The sequence below is a fragment of the Neolamprologus brichardi genome, chromosome 17 (genome assembly GCF_056152115.1).
Source record: "Neolamprologus brichardi isolate AB-2024 chromosome 17, ASM5615211v1, whole genome shotgun sequence".
Taxonomy (NCBI): Eukaryota; Metazoa; Chordata; class Actinopteri; order Cichliformes; family Cichlidae; genus Neolamprologus; species Neolamprologus brichardi.
In genome coordinates, this window is record NC_142120.1 from 9,047,482 (window position 1) to 9,069,742 (window position 22,261).

At 40.1% G+C, this 22,261-nt stretch overlaps 1 protein-coding gene across 1 annotated transcript in view; it reads left to right on the forward strand.

The window, feature by feature from the left end:
* The window catches only part of atxn7l1 (ataxin 7 like 1), a 30,426-nt gene extending 8,747 nt beyond the window's left edge, over nucleotides 1–21,679 (forward strand). The window contains exons 3-12 of the mRNA XM_087830663.1: nucleotides 879–983; nucleotides 7,554–7,752; nucleotides 7,863–8,290; nucleotides 10,697–10,779; nucleotides 12,462–12,724; nucleotides 13,372–13,582; nucleotides 15,298–15,423; nucleotides 15,950–16,467; nucleotides 16,771–17,023; nucleotides 18,068–21,679. Of these exons, the coding sequence (XP_087686789.1) occupies nucleotides 879–983; nucleotides 7,554–7,752; nucleotides 7,863–8,290; nucleotides 10,697–10,779; nucleotides 12,462–12,724; nucleotides 13,372–13,582; nucleotides 15,298–15,423; nucleotides 15,950–16,467; nucleotides 16,771–17,023; nucleotides 18,068–18,085 (2,204 nt within the window). The 3' untranslated portion in view covers nucleotides 18,086–21,679. The remainder of the gene's footprint in view (nucleotides 1–878; nucleotides 984–7,553; nucleotides 7,753–7,862; nucleotides 8,291–10,696; nucleotides 10,780–12,461; nucleotides 12,725–13,371; nucleotides 13,583–15,297; nucleotides 15,424–15,949; nucleotides 16,468–16,770; nucleotides 17,024–18,067) is intronic.
* Nucleotides 21,680–22,261: the final 582 nt, after the last annotated feature.

The following is a 22,261-nucleotide window of genomic DNA, read 5'->3' on the forward strand; positions in this document are numbered from 1 at the left end:
AAGCCCCTTGCTAATAAAAAGCTCTGATTTCTGACAGCGGAGCTTTTTTAGGTACAGAAAGATTAGCTTCTCAAAGCTTAGCCAGAAGAGATAATAGATGTTTTCCATTGGACATATATGGGGGAGAGGGGTTCTCAATATTTAATTTAATCTTCAACTTTCCCTGAGTGCGTGCGGTGTAACCTACAGTGTTTTGTTCTAGCTAGTGTGTTTGAAGGTCTGTCTGTGTAGTAATTAGAAAAGACACTAATTATCCATGTGCCTGTGGTAGATTGTTGGTTTTGGTAGTAAAAAAAAAAAGAAGATAATTAGTATTTGGTCCGAAGACGCATATTTTAAAGCTTCATATAGTATTGAAGTCTAAAGATGATATTAAACACAGTGCCACTAACTGTGTACATAAACATTTGACATTTAATTAATCAAACTAGGGTTTTTTTCCTATAAAATAAAATAAATTGTAAAGATTTGTTCCTTTTTGTCTTGTGGCTTTTGAAATTGTGTTTGTTTGTTTTTTTTAATTAATTTATTTATTTTTTACTATTTAATATAAATTGTAAAGGTATTCCCATTATTAGCCAATAGTCATGATGACTGACCTGTAGAAGGCATGAGACTTCTACTCTTTCCATTGGATTGGAATGTGCCAGGCAATGGGAGGTTTGATCTGTTAAGATGAAGCTGATGACAAGTGATTGTTCAGCTCAAGTGTCTCTAAATATCCTGCGTGTAACAATCCCGACTTTATGTTTATTATTTTTATATACATCCCTGTTCTGCCAAAATATGTCATATTCAGTTGCTGTCTATGTGTCTGTTCCCTCGGCCTGCTTCTGTCATTCTATAATTGTGGCACCTACTCTTCCTGTCTCTTTCAGAGATGCTTGTCTACAGCCAGTTCCCAGCACTGGAGGATTTTTCTCTTGTTGTCTGCCATGTCTGCAGTAAGGTGGTCACTCCTCAGGGCATTCTCACACACTATGGTAAGCCACACACATACACAAACCCCTTAAGGCAGACTACACGCACATAAAACTTCAGGGCATAATCATACACTTGACTAAGTTGCACGCACACGCCTGGGAGTATGGTGTTGTCCCACAAGAAGCCCGAAACAAACGTATGCATACATGGACACGCACACAGAGCGGTTTAGATCAATAAGTAAATTCTGTGCAAGGCACTTTCAAACATGACCTTCCTGCTACTTTCCCTCTGTGCAAATAGACATCATACAGTTTTGCCCTCTAACACTCAGCAGATGGATCAAAGCTATGATACACTAAATTATTTACAGAAACTGTGTATATGCATGTTTATCTAAAACAATAGGCACATGCACAAAAGATTTAATGGACATCTCCACTGTTAAAACAATAGTACTTCAAGACTACATGAGGCTCAAAAATACCTCCATATCTTACATGAAGTGAGTGTCTGGATCCAGACCATGATGCACACATCACATGTATCATAGCAACATGATGTATATATACTATGTTAAGCTGCATGTGCTAAGCTGCATATGCTTCTTGCACAGGCAGGCTTACCATCAATTAAGGACATGCGACCATATCATGTGGTCGCTATGGAGACTGCAGCCCAATGAGAGTAGCTCACAAAGTTGCTCAGTTGTTGTTGTTATATTTATTAAATAAGATAGATAGATAGAACTTTATTAATCCCCCGGGTAGGTTCCTCCGGGAAATTCAGTTTCCAGTAGCAGAACACTGACAGGAATTTGCATAGTAAACTAACTGTTGAAACTAACATATTGAAAATAATTGTTAGTCTTTTTTTTTTTTTTTTTAACATTCTTGTTTGTTCAGACCTCATTGGCTCCTCACACTGTCCAACTACCTCTTGTTTGTTTTTGATTGTGGCTCTACTGAGCTCGCTCACATCTGCCCGTGAGCTGCTGCTTCCTTCTAGCCTGAGCCTTCTGTTTGTGCGGAAAGTGGGGTGGGGGGGGCATGGTCACACTTAATATACACACACATACACTAACACACTTATTTCTTCCTATGAGTAGAGAGGCCTGTGAAGTTTCATGCACACACGCATTCTCACTTTCTGGTTCTCAGCAGAAAGAGGTCAGTGGTATTGTGAGACACACATGCACACACTCTCTCACAGACTCCTGGCAGCCACTGTTGTTTTGTCCCTGCTCCTGCCCCCTGCAGGCCCCCTCCTCTCTCTCATTGGCAGCATTTCTACTTGCTGACACACACACGGTCGGGTGACAACAGGTCTGAAGCACACTCATGCACACACACAAAAACACAACACACAGTCGAGAGTGGGAATCTCCTGAGAGCTCCCCTATAAAACAAAGTGATCCTCCAGGCCACAATACCATAATAGTCAGGCACCAAGCAGACCAGCAGAGCAGTTCACATACTGACTAGTTGGAGACTCTGGTTTTTGAGGAATTCAGTGTGGATTTCATCATGTATTTTTATTTTTAGTTTTGCAGTGACCTATAAGTCTTCCAGTTCAGTTACTATAGTTGAGTCACTTGCTGCATACCTAAATAAGCTTTATATACACTGCTGTGTGTCATGGCGTGAAAAATCCTCTTCCTGACCTCTGTTGAGTAGATTGCCTCTAGGAGCTCACGCTGTCAGGATATTCTTATGATATTTTATGCATTTCCTCCCATTGTTGTAGATCCTAATCATGTCACTGCAGTATCCTCACAAGCACAGTGCCATTGTTCCCTGCCGGGGATTCTGCTTTAAATGTTTTGACCCTGTAGTAGTATCTTATTTAGTCATCGCAGTTGCCTTGTATTTGATTTTGTGTGTATCCATCGTGGGATTAACTTTCATGCTTGACCTGTATATCAAAACGGAACTAAGGCCTTACATAAACCGAAATGCATGCACGTGCACACACACACTCATGCACAGAGAACGAGGAGGGGATTGGCTGCCTCAGGGGTCAGTGGCTCCTAGTTATACATGCCCAGTTTGCTGCTCATTTCTGATGTGTTTGAAGAGATAACTTAAAGCTAGAACGCGCACTGAATGCATTTAAATATATGCAGAGTCTTGTGTGCTAAAAGGTTAACATATACTTTCTTTTATAGATCACAGGCTTGCTCTGTTTAGTGGATTTGTTTATTTAAATCTCCTTAGAGTAAAGCAAGCATGTATATTCTTAGCATAAGTGGCCCAGTGGGATATCAGCTAAATCCCTTACTCTGGCAGTGTTAGCAGCATGTTCGCTCCAGTGAGTTTGTAAAGACAAAAATGTGCAAGGAAACAATATTTAATGCTTGTGAGTGAATCTTAAAGCTTTTCATAACCAGTTCATATGAATGCTTCCCAATGAAATTAGTATTAGTCTTATAATCTTATAAATGTTATCTCTACGGTGTCTGTGGGCAATGGACGATATTTTGGCAACGATGCTTGATTATCTTTGATCGCGTGCCGATAAAAGTGCACGTGAACAGCAAAAAGGAAACACATGGGTGGGAAAATAATGGCGTTATCTGATTGTTTATCTGCATTCATAGTTTGGCTGTAAGCAATAACCTCCACGTGGAACAGGAAGTAAGTCTGGGCTAGATTATTTGTTGTCTCTGGTATGCCCTGCCAGTAATGCCACTATCATTAGCTGATTGATGCCTATATTATGGTAATTATAGTTGTATAGTGTTTCTAACAGCATTTAATTTGCACCTCCGAGTCTTGAAAAGCATTCGAAACTACAAAATGCAAGAGTCACAACTACTTTAGTAACAAATGAGCTGTGCTTTTGAAGCCACGTCCCTAAATAAACCAGGTCTCCACAGTATGTTCAGATATTTCTTCTAATTCTCATTTCCTACCGTTTCCTCTCTTCACTCTTCTGAGCGTCTGTATTCTAACCTTGCTCCTGCTTGTGCCCTGCTTTGTGTGCTTTTGTGAGTCTGAGTGAGTTGAGTGCATGATGAAAAGGTTCATGTTGTTTCTGTTGGTTGCTTTACTCGCTTTCCAACTTTTCTCTGTAGCGGGGAATTAATTGAGCAGCAGATCACAACCATTTCTACCTTTAACAAGTGTTTTGGCTGCTTCTGTGTTTGACGTTGTTGTCGTTAAAATGTGTATTCTCGGGCTGTGGCGCACATGTTATTTGGCTGATGTTGGAAAGTTTTGCCCTTAACCACAGAATTTCTGTTGAGTTTCGTTCACGCCACAGTTGTGGTATTGTTATTGTGGCTTGGCTGTATGCAAGCTGTTAGCTGAGGTATGGGCCAATTAAAATGCCAACTGATAGTGTACATCTGAGGAAGTGTCTTCACATTTAAATATTGTTTTTTTGTCTGCACTCTAGAGAAGAGAAGGACATGACTTTGATATATTTTTTAACATCATCTCAGATGCTAACAGAGACTTTTCTCAATAGTGAAGAGTTTTTCTATATGCATATCTGTAGATACAGAAAGTGACCCCTCTCCCCCCCCACCCCACCCCCATAGCTGAAGGGCCCATTAGTGAGCAATTGACTTACCTCTTAATGCAAGAGAGAAGTGGCTCCCAATTTTCTTTCTATTTACAGAATAAAAAATGTACATGAGTGTCTAACTGGCTGCAGTACTTAGTGTAGCAGTTAAGGTACTTTAATGCTGCTTGGCTACAATAAGAAGTAGAAGTTTAAAGTATAAAATAAAAAAAATTTCTAATGAGACAAGTAGTGCAACAGTATGATAGCTGACTTAAATCATTCTTTGAAAACCAGCAGTGCAATCTAAGCTTTGGAACTGCAGACAATCATGCTCCATTTTTCTCTTCCTGTTAAACATAGAGGATGTGGCCGTCTCATTTGTAAAAGCTTCTGTTTGTAATGTCAGGAGTCAATGTGAGAAGGGGCTTGGTGTGTCTGTCCAGGAGGCAGATAAACTGCAGGACTGATTTAAATTTTTAATCTACAGGTAAAACTTGGCACATGTTAAATATACAAAACACTTGTTTGTCCATCTTCGAAGACAGACACCTGATCGTGTGCTGAAAAAATGTTCAGCTGTGGCATGTTCACCAGAATATTTGTTCCACAGTGATATTTTTTTGCCTCCCAGGTTAGGCTTCAGTCTATTTTTGTTGTTTCGTTGTTTTTTTCAGACTCTGTTTAGGGTTCAGATCAGCATCGACAATAAGAAATCTTTCCATCACTTGCTGTGACACTCCGTCTTTCTCTGCTCTTTTCTTGTGTATTACTATGACAACCCATAACTTTGAGCTGCTGTTACCACTCTCTGATGCAAAATAACTTTGTATCCATCATGCTTACTGCTTGTATCAGCCTCTGGTAGATGAAATATTTAAAAAATATCCTTTAAAAAAAAAAGGAAGCATTTCTCCAGTATGTCAGTCTGTCCGTATTCCTGGGAACTTCTTCAGTAGGGGTATTTTTGGAAACATGCTCCGTATACATCCATAATGCCTTTTTTAAATTCACTGTTTATCCCAAACAACTTGCTCTTTTTAAAATTCCAAGTCCAGTGCCTTTGACTCCAACATACTCTGAGAATCTTCATCTGTATTTCAGATTTTTCTCATGCCATTCCTCTCTCTACTTCTATTCCCTGCTTCTCTGTCAGTGTAAACAAACCCAGCTGAGCTCTGAGAACTTGTGTTTCCTCATCATCAGCTGGCTCCTCCCACAGGATGAGTCAAGAGCCTATCAGCAGCTGTTGGGGCTCTCTGCATTGCCATAACAACCAGCAGGTTGAGAGTGTAGTAGGGAGTGTGCCCTTGTGGTCGAGTGGCTTAGTGACCTTGCCTGGGCACTCGCCCATGTATCGTACGGTAAATTAGTGTTATTAACTCCCAACTGACTCCTTACTCCCTGGATGAGTTCTGATATATAAGATATAAAATATATATCTGAGGCTGTTTTGGGGAGGGAAAAGTTGATCATTATGTCACATACAGCTATAAAATATTTTAAAAGTCTTGCAACATTTTATTAAGAATTATTTTTTTTAAGTTCTATATCAGGTTATTTTGTTGTCTTATCATAAGCAAAAGCTATTTGTATAATAAAGCAAATAAAATATAGTATACACATCATATAAACCAGTCGAATCACAGAGTATTGGGGGTGTGTGGCTTGGCTGAATAATCACAAGAAATCTGATATCATATTTCTTCATATGTCTTTTACCTTTTTCATTCCTGGGAAAAAAATACAATGCCTAAATCGGAGAATAACCCTGAATTAGACACAATCTTTCCCCATCCATTTCTGCAGCGCAGCCTCATCAAACCGTACAGTGGAGTTAACTACTTAATATAATGTAAAATAATGAGAGATTTAATGTGCAAAGTTTGCACTGTTGTAGGTGCATACCTGTGAATGTGTCGCCGGACTTTGATCCTAGTACTCTGAAGACAGCTGCCTCTGTGGAGGTCTGCCTCCACTGGCTTATTTACACACCTGCCACACGCACACACACCCACACATGCAAATTATGCTCTCACAAAGTAATCATAATATATTTCGCGGATGCCTGACTTTTGAAAACTTTATATTTGCCTCCACATCCGTGCCTCTACACAGTAGTGTTTGCAAATGCGTATGAACAGGTGTAGTTTCAGCTGTTTAACAATGCTAGTGTTCATTTTTGATAAGCAGAAGGTAATGAGTCAAGTCACAGTAAAGCCTGCCAGTGATGGGATCTCAAACTATTGTCATCCCAAAATTAACATCAGCTTTTCTCCAGCTTATCTTTGAGCTAAGTCTTGCAGATGTTGGTTAACTTTAGTTAGCTCACTTGTAGAAGTGACGTGCCTTAAGGGAAACAGGAAAAGAGGATGGCATCTCACCTAATTTGTATACTCTACTAGCTATCCAAAGCGCCGTTTTACTGTTTCTGTCTTTTTCCTGCCTTGTGCTCAGTGCTCACGGTATATTCAATCCTCTGTTTTCATTCAGGTAGCTGGGGTATAGTTTCCCTGTGAGACAGACACAGAGACAGTCCTGGACCACACACCCCCACTCCCCCACCCACCCTGATCCCACAAAGACATGCATAGCAAAAACCGTAAGTGTGAGCTCCTCTCCTCTCCACCGTGTTTCCTCCCTGCTGCTTTGTGATTTACTCCCGTCTATGTTTCCTTCTGTGTTCTCAGCATCTTACTTTTTTCCAACTTGTGTATTCTGATCAGATCTGAGTCAAAAATATTGTAATTGTTGGCTCTTGTGGTGGGGTGTGGGGGGGTCGGGGGTCATCACGAAAAGGACACTTCAGATGGTGTCAGGCATACTGCTAATTAGAGAAAAGCATCCTTAGTTGATTGGAAATGTCTTTTTGTGGAGAAGTTCAGCCACAGATTTGCTCTCCCCTGTGTTACAACATAGCCATCTGGCAACTAAGCAGGGTAGAGTTGGTTTAAAAAGACTCGGTGCTAATTGAAGGCAAATCACACTAGCAGTGCATGCTCTTGTTGGTCTGTCTTGATTGTCATAATGTGTTTAGGATTATTTTTATTATTCGTATTTTTGTCATGCATGAATAAGAGCTTTTTTCTTTCTTTCTTTCTTTTGGGCTTGATCTGTTTTAGAGAAGCAGCACAGCTCCCCAGTCCCCTCCAGGAGTCCTTTTTTGGCCATGAAGCCCAAAGCATCCACAGTGCCTCCCGCTGTGGCTCCCAGTCCTGGAGAGACACTGGCGTTCAGGATACCTAAAGATTACCCTCACTCCCGCTTCAGCAAGGCTCCACTTGCTGTGTACCCGCCCAAGGGAGCGCGGAACAAGACCTGGTGCGTGCACAATATGATAACATTGTTACTAAGTCCGATAAAATCCCACATTTTATTCATTAATTGCAAAAAAAAAAGTTGTCTGCAACTCTCTTCCCACTATTCTCCAGCGTGTCGCTGCCAGTCGTAAGCCTGGAGAAGATGCCCTGCCTAAGCCGAGGCGACTCGGCGACACACGTGCGCCTCACCTCTTCCTCTTCCTCCCCTTCCTCGCATAAGCCTTCATCCCTCACTACCCAGGCCTCCCAGCGATCGAGCGAAAAGCTCACAAATGGTCGTGGCAGCAGCGGACCATCCACGCCGCGATCCATCACGCCTCCATCCTCTCTAGATAAGCGGCCCAGTCCAGCTCGCTCCCCGCTGGACAGAAGGGCGGCATCAACGCCGTCTCCCTCCCCGCTGGATCGGAAATCCTCCCTGTCACCCTCACCTTCTCACCGAGCTGTTGCTCTCCCAGCTTTGCCATCAGTGTCACCGTTGGAGAAGAAGCAACAGAATGGAACTAAGACTCCCTCCAGGAGTCACAAAAGACTTTCAGGTTAGCACTTTCTTTCTTTCTTTCTTTTTTTTTTAGGAAGGGGGGGGATTTAGCAGAAGTCTTACTGCATGTGTGTTTCACTGTGACATATTGAGTCATTTTCCTTCCTGCCTTTTTTATGGTTGATTTAGGATTTCAGTCCATCAGCCTGCAGCTCAAGAAACTGATTCTTGACGCTTCAGACGATTGACATTCCTGTGCTGCAAGAGTTACATAATTCAGCCTTTGCCCATTTAATTCCTTCTACTGAGCTTTACATTAGAATTCCTACATTACCGCACACTTGCACTCAGATAAGCTCGTGCACTTTTTCCTCAGTATTCTTTTGACAGCTTCCAGCCTGAGTGTTTAGCGGCACACTGGTCAGCAGCGTGTGAAACTGTGAGCTTCGGAATTGGCCAGATACCCTCCCTACATTTAATGGATTTCTCTCTCTTTTATTTTTTCCTTTCTTGTTATTCACTGCTTGCCTGCCTATCTCAGCTTTCTTACTAATTCTCACTCCCAAACTTTTTTCCTTTCATATTCACATTTATGCGCAAGTTAACTGAATGGATCATTGTGTATAAGAAGGGGTGAAAACACATGTGGCAGTAAAGTTAAAAAGATTTCCTATTGATATTTCAGGGTTTGGGTTTTTTTTTGTGTCGCATCTCTCTATGCTGCTTTTCCTTCTCTTCCTCTTTTCATTTCACTAGTCTTTCTCTCAGTTTGCACCGAGTGCCTCTATGCTCTGAGCCTCTGATTTACACTCTCTAATTCACGAGCTCTCACTGCCAAAAAGCTGCTTGTCTTCTTGAGAGATTTTCCCCACCTCCTGTGTGTCTACATTTTTTTTTTCCATCCTCTCACTCTACACCGCCTGCCTCTCGACCTCCTTGTTTCCTCCTCTCTCTCTTTCACAAGCTCATGCTCTATCCTAATTTTTATTTCGCAGGCTCCCGGCTGCATCTTTTTCTCTCTGCACGTCACTCGTCTTGTTTCTTGCTCTTCTTGACCTTCTGCTTTTGGTGTTGTTTGGTTTGTCTTGCTCGGGTTCTGTTTACAGCGATCATCTTCCTTTCTCTGTCTCGCTTTCTCTCTCTCTCTCTCACTTCCTTTTATCAAGTTTGTAAGAACTGAGGGCGCATGTGAGTTTGTTTATGTCTGAGTGCGTGTTTGTTGCTCTGGATATATCCACTGAAGCTGCTGTCTCATACTGCAAACACAGAACGATTACAGGGATTATAGGAAAGGCCAGCACAAGATTACAGCCCTGTGATAGTAACACTGTTCAAGATAACCTGCTGACTGGAGGCTGCTGTGTATTTGCAAGTCTGTGTGGAGGAAGAAAGGTCTGTCTGTCTGCAAATGTAGGCCGAGTAGAGAACTAACTGCTTTTTCTGTCTTTTTTTTCTTTCTAAATGTCAAACCCAACTTAAATAGTTAGGTTTGACATTTCAAGTTGACAAATAATAGAACACTAATTGAAAGGCTGATTTAAATTTATTTATTCCAAAAATAAAATTCTGTTTTGCAGTTTAAGACTCACACACTTAACAGCTTAAGTTTTAGAGACTCATCAACAACAAGTAAAATCATTTGTCAGGTACTTTTTTTGTGTGTGTGTGTCGTGTCTCTAATGTCATCCCAGGCACACTGCTTTTTGTTTTTGAAGGGCTGCCAGTCAGAGAAAGTTGACTTCAAAGGTGAGGAGCCAAATCAGCTATTTTGGCTGTAATAATAAGAATGAAACCAGAGAGAAAAATAGTATAATTAACTTTTTGGACATCAAGTGGGTAAACAACAAAGACAGAGACTGTTAAAAATGCTGTTAGGATAAGGAGCTGAGTCCTCATCATAACTGGCAGCCCCTCACAAACTACATATATGTATTTCATCCACTCTTACTAGAGTCATTTCATCATATACATTTTAATATTATTCCTACAACATACATCAGAGACTGGGGTAAGAAATTGGCCTTAAATTTTAGGGGTGGAGATCATTAACAAGTGCAAATTTTCCCCTCTGGATACAGTTCGTTAAGGCTGGAGAGAGTGTGCTCGGCTGTCAGTCACTAGTGACTCTTGTCAGGCTGACAGCATGTCGTGTCAAGAATAATTTGTCACAGTATGAAGAGTCTTCCTTTGTTTTTTGTTTTTTGTTTGATTCTGGAAGGACTGCTAATAATGTCACACAGACTGGTGCTATTAGAGTAGCCTCAGACTGAATGATCAAATGAATATAGCAACATGTGAACAGACAAATGTGAGCGAGAACGCGAGTGAACTGCTGTCTCAGAAGAGGAAAATTGATTTGCAGCGCTCCCACTCCCATCAAATGTGATTTGATACTCGTAGGAAGGAAGGAAGAAATTACCAGATGACTCTAGTGTGTGTTTCTGTGTTGTGTTTGTTTTTGCAGGGAGAGTGTTTGATCCCAACAAGCACTGCGGAGTGCAGGACCCCGAGACGAAACGACCCTGCACACGGTCTCTCACCTGCAAGGTAACGCAAATAAACGCACAAGTGCAGGGTTACCCACACTCTCAACCTCTGCATGCTTTCTGTGGAGATAATAGTAACGTCTGACCCTCCTGCTCTCTGTCTGACCACAATTTATGAGAGTAATAGCGTTAAAAGGCACATTAACGTCGCTACTGAAAGACGCCGACCACAGCTATGATCATATCTAGCTCTCTGGCTGCCTCTCTTGTGTGTACACCCTTTCTCAGTTAATGCTGGGTAGCATTGCTCAGGCATTACAGGGCCTACACTTCCCCTGATGAGGTAATTATAGATGTTGGATGAGGCTAAAACATCTTAAGAAGTAATACTCTATTTTACTGCCCTATAATTACCTCTGCTGAGCTTTACTAATCACTGCAAACTGGTTAAGTAATTAAAGATGTATCAGGCTAATTTGTTGCCATTTTTTTCACGTGGGAGTGGTTTGTCAAAGTAATCTTGTTCAGATCTACTTTGTCCAGCATCACTAGACACATAGCATTTTGTCTTGATAAGCTAGAGGGCACATCGCTAAACTATCCACAAAATAAAACAAAAAAACACCAGACATATTTACAACATGTAAAATTTAATATCGATCAGTTTTGTGCTGTTTGTGAAGCATCCGAGGCTGTAAAAATTCGTGAATGTGTCCAGTATGGGCTGATGAGTCACTGCAGCTCATTTCAGAAAATAATGTTAAAATGGATTTTAATGTTGTCACACTCAGGCAATTGGCAAATAAACTCTCACACAATGTGAGAATGTAATCAAACTGTTGATCAGAGGGACATTGGCTTTTAACCAGCCAGCTCAATGTCAGCTATCTGGAGGCAGGAAGGTCACATGTCTAATCTGGAATAATCGAATCAGGAATAAATAGGCATGTTTATGGACATTTTCTGATGTTAGAGTCCTGATTTCAGGTCAGGAGATGAAGCTTTGGGTGACAAGGAAGAGGATGAGGTGGAGATGGGGGAGGAAAGTGCAGTGGTGGTGGTGGATCTTTAAATTAAAATGACCTTATATTTGACAGTTGTCAGTGTTCAGATTTCCCCTTTCTTTCTGAATTCAGCATTACTTGAAACTTCAGAAAACCCTAATACATCACCATAATTTTGACTAGCACGCCAAACACTGGCATCTTGTTCAGTTTTTAAAAGTTTTTATTTTCTTTCAAATGTGTATTCAATAGTCAGGATAGTTAGAAATGTGATACATAAACCTTTGGGACCTTGTGGTTAAAGATGCACAGACCTTCGCTGCTCCCTTTGAATAAATGCAGGAAGTATTTTTCTTTCCAAACGCAGGCCTGGCAGTCTAAAGCAACCTCTCTGACTTGTTTGGTAAATATCTATTGGAAAACCAAATGTTTGATGGCTGGTTACCTTCCAAAGTGCCTGGAACGGTATATAGGCACAGGTAATATTTACCCGTGTTTGTGTGGTGTGACGTAGACACATACAGTGTGAGGTTATGGAAACTATCATGAAACCAAAGAGTTGTGTCTTGAGCCTCTCAATGCAGCATTCAATCCCAATGAAGTGTGTTTGTGGTACAGTCTGTTCTTCACAGATCAATATTTTCATTTACAAAGTCTCTCTGGAAATAACCCAGTATTTCTAAACGGTCAGAGGAATAAAAGAATAAAATAATTGTTTTGTTTTTTTCATTTGCTGCAGACTCACTCTTTAACCCACCGGCGGGCTGTCCCTGGCCGAAGGAAACATTTTGACATCCTCCTGGCTGAACACAAGGGGCGGGCGAAGGAGAAGGATGGAGTGAAAGAAAAGGACAAGGACAAGGATGGAGCGCAGGGAGGGAAGGAAAGCTCCAGCCAGAGTATTACATCTAAAGAGAGCTCGTCTCCCAGCAAGTCTCACTGCCCCAATGGACGACCTCTCTCCACATTGAAGCTGCGGCTGGCAAATGCACACATACCAAGGTACAAAGGATGTGAAAAGTATTAAATATGCAAATAATAAAAGCTTTAGGAATCTAATCAGCTTTAAAAATGTGTGTTTCAGGAGCATTGTATATTATAATGCCTACTTTATATAGTTTTCTATGTACTTCTGCCATTTTTATGTTGTTAAACTTTGGCCACTGAAGTTAAACTGCTCTTTTAGAGAAAGGGAATGCTTTCTAAACAGAAATAATGGCTTATTTGTTTTAGTCTTAAGTATGTTTACTTGTCATTTTGAGAAGATTGTGTTCACTTGCATACTTGAGCATTTTTTCTTCAGACAGATGCACCCTTTTCCACCAGGGGATGCTATAGACACAGTTTGCTAGAAGGGAGCAAGGAAAGCAGAAAAATCACCCTATATCAAATTGTTGTGAGAAACATATATCCTGTTTCTATTTAGAGCACAAAACCCTTCTTTAAAAATGAGCTTATTTGGAGTTTGCTTCCTTTTTCCTTCTTTCTTTGTTTTCACTCTTCGTCTTCTGCATTCACATTTAAATTTCCCTTTCACAGCTTCTATTCTGTCTCTTTTCTTTAATTTTTGTTTTTCTATCCTATATGTTTCCACTTCTTTAATCCTTAACCCACTTTGTCTCATGACTTTATTCACCCCTTTGTCCCAGGGTTCCAGGAGGTTCCTCCACTTCCACCTCAGGTCCTCTGCTCACGGTAGCATCTCCTGTCCAGGCCTCTAACCCGGAACCAGCTCCCCACAGCTGGGTGACCGCTGCTGGAGAAAGCAGTCGACTTTCCAGCGACGAGTGCGATGCAGATCCAGAGGATGCTGACAGACCTGCTGTTCACTACTCCAGTCATCACCCGCAGCCTTTAGGGGTAAAATAGAAGGACCAGTAATGCTGCACTACCATGCATTTTCTTATTCCATAACCGCAGGGCGTTCAGTAACCAATTCACAAAAGTTTTAGTCATCCTATCTCCTATTTTATCCCTGCAGGGTCTGCTTTTATATGTCATTTAGCGGAAATATTTTTGTTCCAGTTCAGCCTCAGGTGTAGCTTAATAGTATGTGTTAAAGGAAAAGTTTGCTATTTTGGAAAAGAGATTGTGTTCTATGTTAAATGGTTGATCTCACACTCTTACCCAGTTTGTATTATCCTTAGAGCTAGAGCAATGAGCCAGCGTAAAGCAGGGGTCTCAAACTCACGGCCCACGTCACCCCCATGTGCGGCCCATATATTGACGTAAAGAAATATAATGTTTTTTGGCCCTTGAAGTTTAGGGAATTTGTTTGTTGTTGAGTGCAGTGTTGAAATAGGTTCTTTAAAAAGCAAAACATTATTTAATATGAAGGCAATATGAACAGACAGTACAAACATGATGAGCGAATGGCTGTGTTAGTTCAGGGAGAGAGTTATTTGTAAAGAAAACAATTTTGAGTTTTTTCTTGTTATACAATATTTGAGAAAAAACAAAACAAAAAACAACACTACATTTTTGGAAATGTTTGTGGTTGTTTTCTCCAATTAGGTGACAGTGCCAGCAGTAGCCCGCAACTCATTTAAGTTTGAGACCCCTGGCATAAAGATTAGAAGTAAGATCTTTAAGTAAAGTCTGTTGCCATTTTTTGCACCACAGTTTTTGTACAGGTGCCACATGCAGGTTGTGTATAGGCTCATTGGTAGGGAGTATTAATTTGCTGAAGTTATGCTGACATTGGAAGTTTGCCAGGCATGTCCTCTTGTTCCTTTTAAAATGGCGAGTACTAAGTGCCCATAATATTATTAAAATATATGGAAAGCTGATGCAGACATGTTTTTTACTCCTAAAGTCTGCATTTTACTAAATTTAAAGAAATGTTTGATTGTTATACTTCAAGTCAGAGCTCTCACTTCATAGTCAGTTTCAACCTGAGCGGTTAGATTAATGGGAGGTTCTAAAAGTTACCATTCTCCATAAAGATTGTACACTGTACTGTATATTTCCTGTTAAAAGTTCCAGTTATATTTTTTATTTTTTGAAATTCTAAAAATATTTTAACATTGTTTTTCTCTTAAGCATCTGTTCTTCTTCATCTATGGCATTTTTTACATATGGACTGTTGTCTAGTTCACTTTTAGACTTTACCCAACCTACGTAGACATGAAAACATAAATATCTGATGTAATTTTATCTAAAATTACATTATTTTTAATCGACACCTCCTTTTTAGTCTTTATGATACCTGATGGCCAGAATTCACGCCCTTCGCCCTGCCTCGTATGTGTTGTATCCAGTTAGCACCTTCGCCTAAACCAAAAGAATTATTTCCCGGATTGAGAACAAATCTGAACCAGACTGCCTCCTGCTCTGAGCTCAGTATCAGAAAGGACAACTTGGCGCAGTGTCCCAACCTAATTCCCCTGATGTTGTCCAGAGCTGATGTGTGAAAACAGCTAATCTCTTTGGTTCCATCATTTGATGCCTCTTTTACTGCTTTTTATTCCTCCACTCTTCCTTTTTCTTTTCAGAATCGTTCGCCTTGCCTCTTTTATGATTCTTTTACTTTCATAACATTGTCACCTGAGCTGTCTTCTTTCTCCCCCTTACAGTTTTGCGTATTCAGCAGCAGGCTGATGGGACGAGGCCACTATGTGTTTGACAGGCGATGGGACAGGATGAGGCTGGCACTCCAAAACATGGTGGAGAAACACCTCAACGCCCAGATGTGGAGGCGAGTGTATTCTCTGATTATTCTGCTACCATATTGTGCTTAAAGTTTAATAGGTTTGGGTGAGAAATGGTAAAGATGAGCAAAATGTAATGTTTTAATGGAAAGATGTGAGAGGAAGGGATGAACTCATCAGCTGTGGGAAACAGATTCAAATTCTGTTTAATTTTTTAGACGGGAAGGGTATTTTTGTTTTGTTTTTTAAACAATAGAAGGTGAAAAAAAATCACACATGAAAGATCAAAACTAGCAACAATAGAGGAAAAAAAGAACAGGTTTGCATGCAGTTAAAGATTGCACAATCACAATAGATAAATAATTTCTGAGTTTTAATCGTGTGAAGTAAAGTAAAAATAGCCGAGGAGGCTGATGAAATGAGGGGAAGACACTAAATTGAGCTTAGAAAACCATTGTTCAGTAAAATACTGCATATTGATTGTTACTTAAGGTCTCCTACAAGCTATTCTGGCAGTAAAACAACTTTATTGGTACATTTCTCTTTTGTAAGATTCTCTTCTTCATATTTCAGGAAGGTGCCTCTGGCTGCTGAGAGCCTCCTCTCCCCATCTGGTACATCCTCCATACCTTCACATCAAGCCCCTTCTCCCACCTCTTGTCTGCTCAACTCCCTCCCCAACTCCCTCTCGTACACCGCCACGTTTCCTCAGTCTGCATCCACAGCTGGGGTGTTTAACATCCGAGACTCCCCGCAACCCCACACCCAAGTCTTCGCACAGGGCAAAGCCCGTAACGGCACGCATAAAGCAAGTCGTCCATCCAAAGACGTGGAGGAACCCGCAGCGGGAACTAAGAAGAGAAAAAAAGCTTCCTACTCTTCCTCCTCATTTTCCTCTTCTTCCTTGTTTCCCACTGTGGATAATTACAAAAGGAACGACAGGAGCTTTCATTCACAGTTACAAAGCTCGGGAGGGACAGCTGCCTCCCCAGCCAAGAAAAAGGGACTTGGTCATGGGGATAGCGAACTTTGGGGAAGCTCAGAGGGCTGGCTATCTAAAGCTGATGGCCCTCAAAGCCACATATCGCAAAACAGGTGAGTCCCCAGTAAAATTTAAAAAAAAAAAAAAAGTTTCATTAAGAGGCCACAATTTTGAAAACTTGTAAAAACTGTGCTTTGATATGTAACTTTAGAAGTAAATGTTTTATTTCCCAAAAATATTTGATTATACCTACATGTTATGCCATTAAATTCTCTTTTAGAGGATAACAAGTCATGATTGTAGTCAGAGGGAATGCAGACTTAGTTCAACATATTGTATATTCATATAACATGTAATATACTTATTGTGAGTATGTAGACACAACATACTGTTTTCCTTCTTTTGCTTCTCTCTAGTCGTGAACTTGGCAGCACCAGTATACCCTACTCACCTAACAGAGAACCAACCTCAGCTGCCCACCAACCAATGGCTCCTCCCACAGGACCCTTAGCTTATGGGGGAGGAGCAGAAGGGAGGAAGAGGCGAAGTCCCAGCTCCTACAGAGGAAAGGGCAACAAGCTGAGCAGACTGGGTGGGTTAGATAGCCTCTTTGGGAATGGAAGCGATAGCGGGGGGATACTAGCTTCAGGGCCTGAATCCCCAAGACAGGTAAGCAGTCATCTACTACCTGGAATATATTTTAGTGTGCTGAGTTTTGAATTCTCAAGGAAGTCTGATAGTCAGCTAAGAGCTGCTGTGTAGGAGACCTTCAGCATTTATTACAAGAAGCTTCAGTCATTGACCCATGGTCAACAGCAAAGACATACTTCACCATTCAGTGGTGAATAGATGAGCAGGTGAAGTTTGCGCAGTTGTTATGTGACCACTTAAAATCAGGTGGTCCTTGAAATAGTGAGAGATATAAGTTACAGTGATGACAGCTGAGCAAATTCAGTTCCACCTTGTTTTTGAGTGACAGTAGATGCAGTTTTGTGCAAAAGCACAAAAGAAGTGTCAGGCCTAAAAACTCCCTACAACATCTGAGCAGTGTCTGAAAGTCATGTCCTTAAGAAACAGGAAAAACAAAAACCCAGCAAAGACCTGACACAGGACCTGAGAGATGCATTTGGCTCTTCAGTTGATCCACCTCTTGTTCCCTAAAGCCTCATCTGGAAGGGCTGCCTTGTTAGAATTATACAAACTTGTTTTTTTGTCTTATATACAGCATTACATATTCAAGTGTTTTGCACATATTTCAATTCATTGCTGTACCTCTTTCCCATTTTCCTAAAATAAAATAATAAGAATAAAGGTAGAAAAGGTATGAGGGGTGGTTCAATACTCTGTATGCGTGGTCAAAATTTTGTTTATTCTAATTATTTTCAGAAATTGGGAGACCCACCAGTTTAGGTGATGTCTCTGTGAATCTGAGCGCCACGCCTATGTTTGTCACTCTTTGATGCATTAGACTTGGATTTTGGTTCATTGTCCTGAGAGGATGATCCTAGACTTTTCCTCTACCACTGTCACTGCCTCTACTAAAACATAAACTGTTGCAGCTTTTGATTAATTATTGGTCTCATCATTAGCTCTAGGAATGAATGACTGTGTTGTGCAAATAAATTAATAAATTGCAAATTAAACTTCCATCTGCTGTGAAACTGCTGCTTTACAGGCAAGAATCACTTGACAAGTGTGCGTTTTTCTCCGCAGGCCAAGTTGCATCACTGACAGAAACCTGTTTAATGGACAGAATGTTGGGCAGCTGTTCAGGCCACCACCGTTTGTGACCTTTGACCTCACCGCTCTTCCAGTTACAGCACCAATCAGACTGCTTCATCATGTCACATCTGTTTTATCCAAAAACAGTTCAGATCACCTGCTGTGACAGCGGGACTCTGAAGTCTTTGCCCACAGTTGGCTGGCAGTGGCTTCCACCACTTATCCCTCACTACGGATCATTTTGATGGAAAGCTGCTCCGTGCCGTTGTGGTCTTTACAGAACAGGATTTCAAAAACCTATTATCCTCCTGATAAGGGAATTTTAAGGCACTGTTAATGATACCACCACTGTTGACTTTTGCAGGGGGATAACCAGAGTTTATTTTCAGAAATCTGAGTGGAAAGAGAACTGTGATTTCTTTGGGGGAGTTTGATGTTTAAAGGACCTACTGACACGACTACTGTAGGACTCAGACTTCAGCTATGCCACCTCAGTGGCTCCACCCCTTTTTTTGTATTTTTTTTCTTTTCCTTTTGCTTTAAAAAGAGATGAGCTGGGTTTTATCCAGCATTTACCTCTTCCTTAACCTCTTTCTTTCTGTACCAAACAACTTTGTCCATTTCTCTATTTACTGTCCCCCTGCCCCCCAATGCTCCCTGCTCATCCCAGCATGCCTGTGTTCAAAGTGCACTTACTGCCCTCAGTTCACCTTCCTTCCTTGTTCGCTGATTCCAGAGCCATCTCCAGCAGTGCCACACAAGAACCTGTTCAGACAAGGGAAGAAGAAGACATCTGTGTTACCAACAACGCCACATCAATGCATTGTATTTCAATATAGGAAGAAGTCAGATTTAACTTAAGAATGTTTTTGTATTTTTCCCCTTCGTCCTGGTTTAAACATTGCAAGAAACTCCTGGACTTGCATCCAAAAATGGAATTATTGTTATTAATATTAAGGTGTTGGATGGCGCTTTTTTTGTATAATAATTTATCATTCTTTTGTTTTTGTTTTTGACCTTTGAGGGTTTGAGACTTTTTTTCAGCAAAAAAAAAAAAAAAAATTTCTATGGCATTTTGAAGAAATGTTGAAAGTATTATTATAGTTCATATTATTAAAAATGTGTACATATCTGTTCTTATTTTTGTATTTATTCATAATTGTCCCCTTTTCCCAATTATGTGGTAGGAGAGAGGGTATTTTTTAGCTTTCCTGTCTCTTTGTCTGTTTATTAACGATAATGAGCTCGGCCTGGTTTCTCAAAACATTCAAGAATTTGATCGTTAGTTAATAATCACACAAACCAATTTGAGCCATGGCTGCTGTCTATGTTTACTGTCATCAATAGGAAACAATACATGCTTTTTCTGTTCTTTTTAAATTTCTAATATTAGTTTTAAATAATTATTGTAGTCTGACAGAAATCTTGATCTCTGAAACTTGAGAACCACATCCCACATGTTGTTTCTCATACTACAAATTATGTGTATACACTTTAGATGCAGTATTGTGCAAGCATTTAAGGCTCTAAAAGGAAAGTGAAGTAGTCTGGTTCTACTGTGTCCTGTCAAGAGATAATAGGCCCGGAGGTCACAATTATTTCATAATTATTTCTTACTATTGCAAGACAAAAGGCTGGTTAGGTTTTGTTTTGTGAAACCAGGCCCTTATTTGTATTTTCATATAAAGGGGCACCACTTTCCCAATTTCCTGTGGGTTCACCCTTTTTAATACTTCTTCCAGTGTTCAAAACTATAGCTATATTTTTAAACTATCTTTATCTTCCAAGGCCGGTCGGCCTCATCTCAGTGCGATTACGCTTGGTTTGTTGTGTTATGTCGAGTCAGAACTGGGTCAAAATGTATCCGCTTGCTTCACAGCTGCCCAGCTCAAGCTAGGTACCGTTTCTTCTCCGGTAGCTCGGTAGTCATTCCTTTGAGCCCTCAAGTGTCTTTTATTAGATGCAGCATCAGGTGTAAAAAAGCAGTGCTGATTTAAACAGACAACACTTACATTTGAAGGGAAACTATATGCTTTTGTTTTCTATAGCACTGTGTGCCACAGGTTAAATGTTTAAAGTGTTACGAAATTTAACTGAGGATTTCAAAAAAGTCGATCAGAAAATGTGAAGAGATTTTTCTTATTTCAAAGGGGATCTCCTGTACTTGCTCCCATTAATAATTCAAAATAATTCCGATTTTCCTTATACTGACTTTTAGCTCCTCCCTTTGAGCCAGTTTTCATTTGATTGGTGGCCCTTCCCAACTGCATAAGTATTATAAGGATTATATCAGTCTAAGGCTCAAACTTTCGGCTTACAAAGATTACTTGTTAATACTAGACTTTGACAGCTAATGGAGAAAGGCATAACAGGTCCCTTTTGAAGTGCAGCAGATGTCGTAATGGGTCAAAAAACAAATGGCATAAACCTTTAAAATGTCAGAGAAGTACCCCCCCTCTTTCATTCATTGCTGCTGATGTAACTGAAAGCATTTAAATTTGCTGTTTAGCAGTGTGACTCTCAGAAATGCACTCGCCTGGTACTTGCCAACTGCTTCAGTGGAAACTAACTCTTTTTGGACTCATTGGTTGTTTTGTTTAAGCACTAATGATGAATGAATTGTACATAATCATTTGTATTTGTGTTACGTTTTTCCAAGTACTCAAAGTGCTTCCCATGACTGTCCATCAGCGCGTGAAATTGTCTACCAGTTTAGATCAGTTTAATAGAACCTGCATGGTAGGCTTTGTTTCGCTGTAGATACACATGGTTTAACTGGGTACTGGCTGTGTACAGTTAAATGGCTAACATCCCTTTTATGACAAGATAAACAAATCTTTTAATTTTTCTTCAGTTTTCTTTGCTGTGCTCACACGTTTAAATCAACAGACGTTTAATAACAGATCAACGCATACACTACTAAAGCGATGGTCGATACTTCTTTTTTTTGGTGTTATTTACTGGTTACAGATTTTGGTATCATTGGATAGATTTCAGTTTTCTCACCCAGTACCTTCTCACGTGTATCTACTGATCAAAGATCAAGTGTTTGTTGGGGAAAAGAAGCCAAACTGGGTTACTGGTTGAAGAAATAGAAATGGGAAGTTACGGTCTGTTGCAGCTAAAATGAAGACAAGGCTCATGGTTGCTGATTTCAGAGCATTGTATATTGTCTTTGCTGTTAAAGTTTTTTTTTTTTTTTAACCCTCCCTGTTTCTTTTCTTTCTGTTTTGCACTTTGTCATTTTGCCCAGATCTTTAATTACTTTCTATTTATATAAATATTTTAGATATTAAAAAAAAATCTTTATATTTGTGATAGTGTTTCTGGCAACTCCATTAAAAGAAGATGAAGAGTATATTGTTGGTCAGTTGGCCCCCTAAACCAGCGCACTGTTGTTATTATCCGATCCAAACTGTGGTGAATGTTGAATGTCTGAAAAATGCCTTGTTAAGATTTTGGGGGGTTTTATTCAGTCTTACTGCAGTTGTTTTAGAAAATGGATTTTCCACCAATACAACTTAACATATGCCACATGCTGTAAAAAAATGGAAAAAAAAAAAAAGGTCTTGTATCCAAGCTTTTATTAAATGATTGAAAGTGGATTTGTCTTGTTTGTAAATCAAATTTGCAGCTTTTGAATTGTAAAGAAAGTCTCACAGCTCTTTATTACAGCTCTGTTTTTTACCTTCTGAAAGTATCTCTCCTCATCATTGATGTCTGACATATTTTTGAATTGCTGGTGGCGAGCAAACGCCTCTTATGTGGTTGCCGGTATTTCACAAGGAAGATTTTTATATTTTGTAAAGTGCAACATTTTGGTACATTTTAATGCTTTTATTTTACCAGGTCAATCTGTAACTGTACAGCATAACTGTTTTCTTTCTGTCTTGCAATGTTTAACTTTTTAAATATGTAGCAGCAGTAATGGTAATTATAGGAATCAGCTTATCACTTTAGTCTATCTGAACAGTTTTACATACAAAGATCTATCCCACTGAATGGGGTGATCTCCCGATCTTGTTGTCTGTGCGTTGTCTTTTCATGAAATTTCATGACAAATTATCAGATAAGTTGTTTTTACTGTTATTTACTGTTCTTTGACTTTCCAATTAGCCTAGGCTTTTTGTTTAGGCAAGTATAAGAACCAGCTCCAAAAAAGTACTAACTAAAAGAGAATTAATG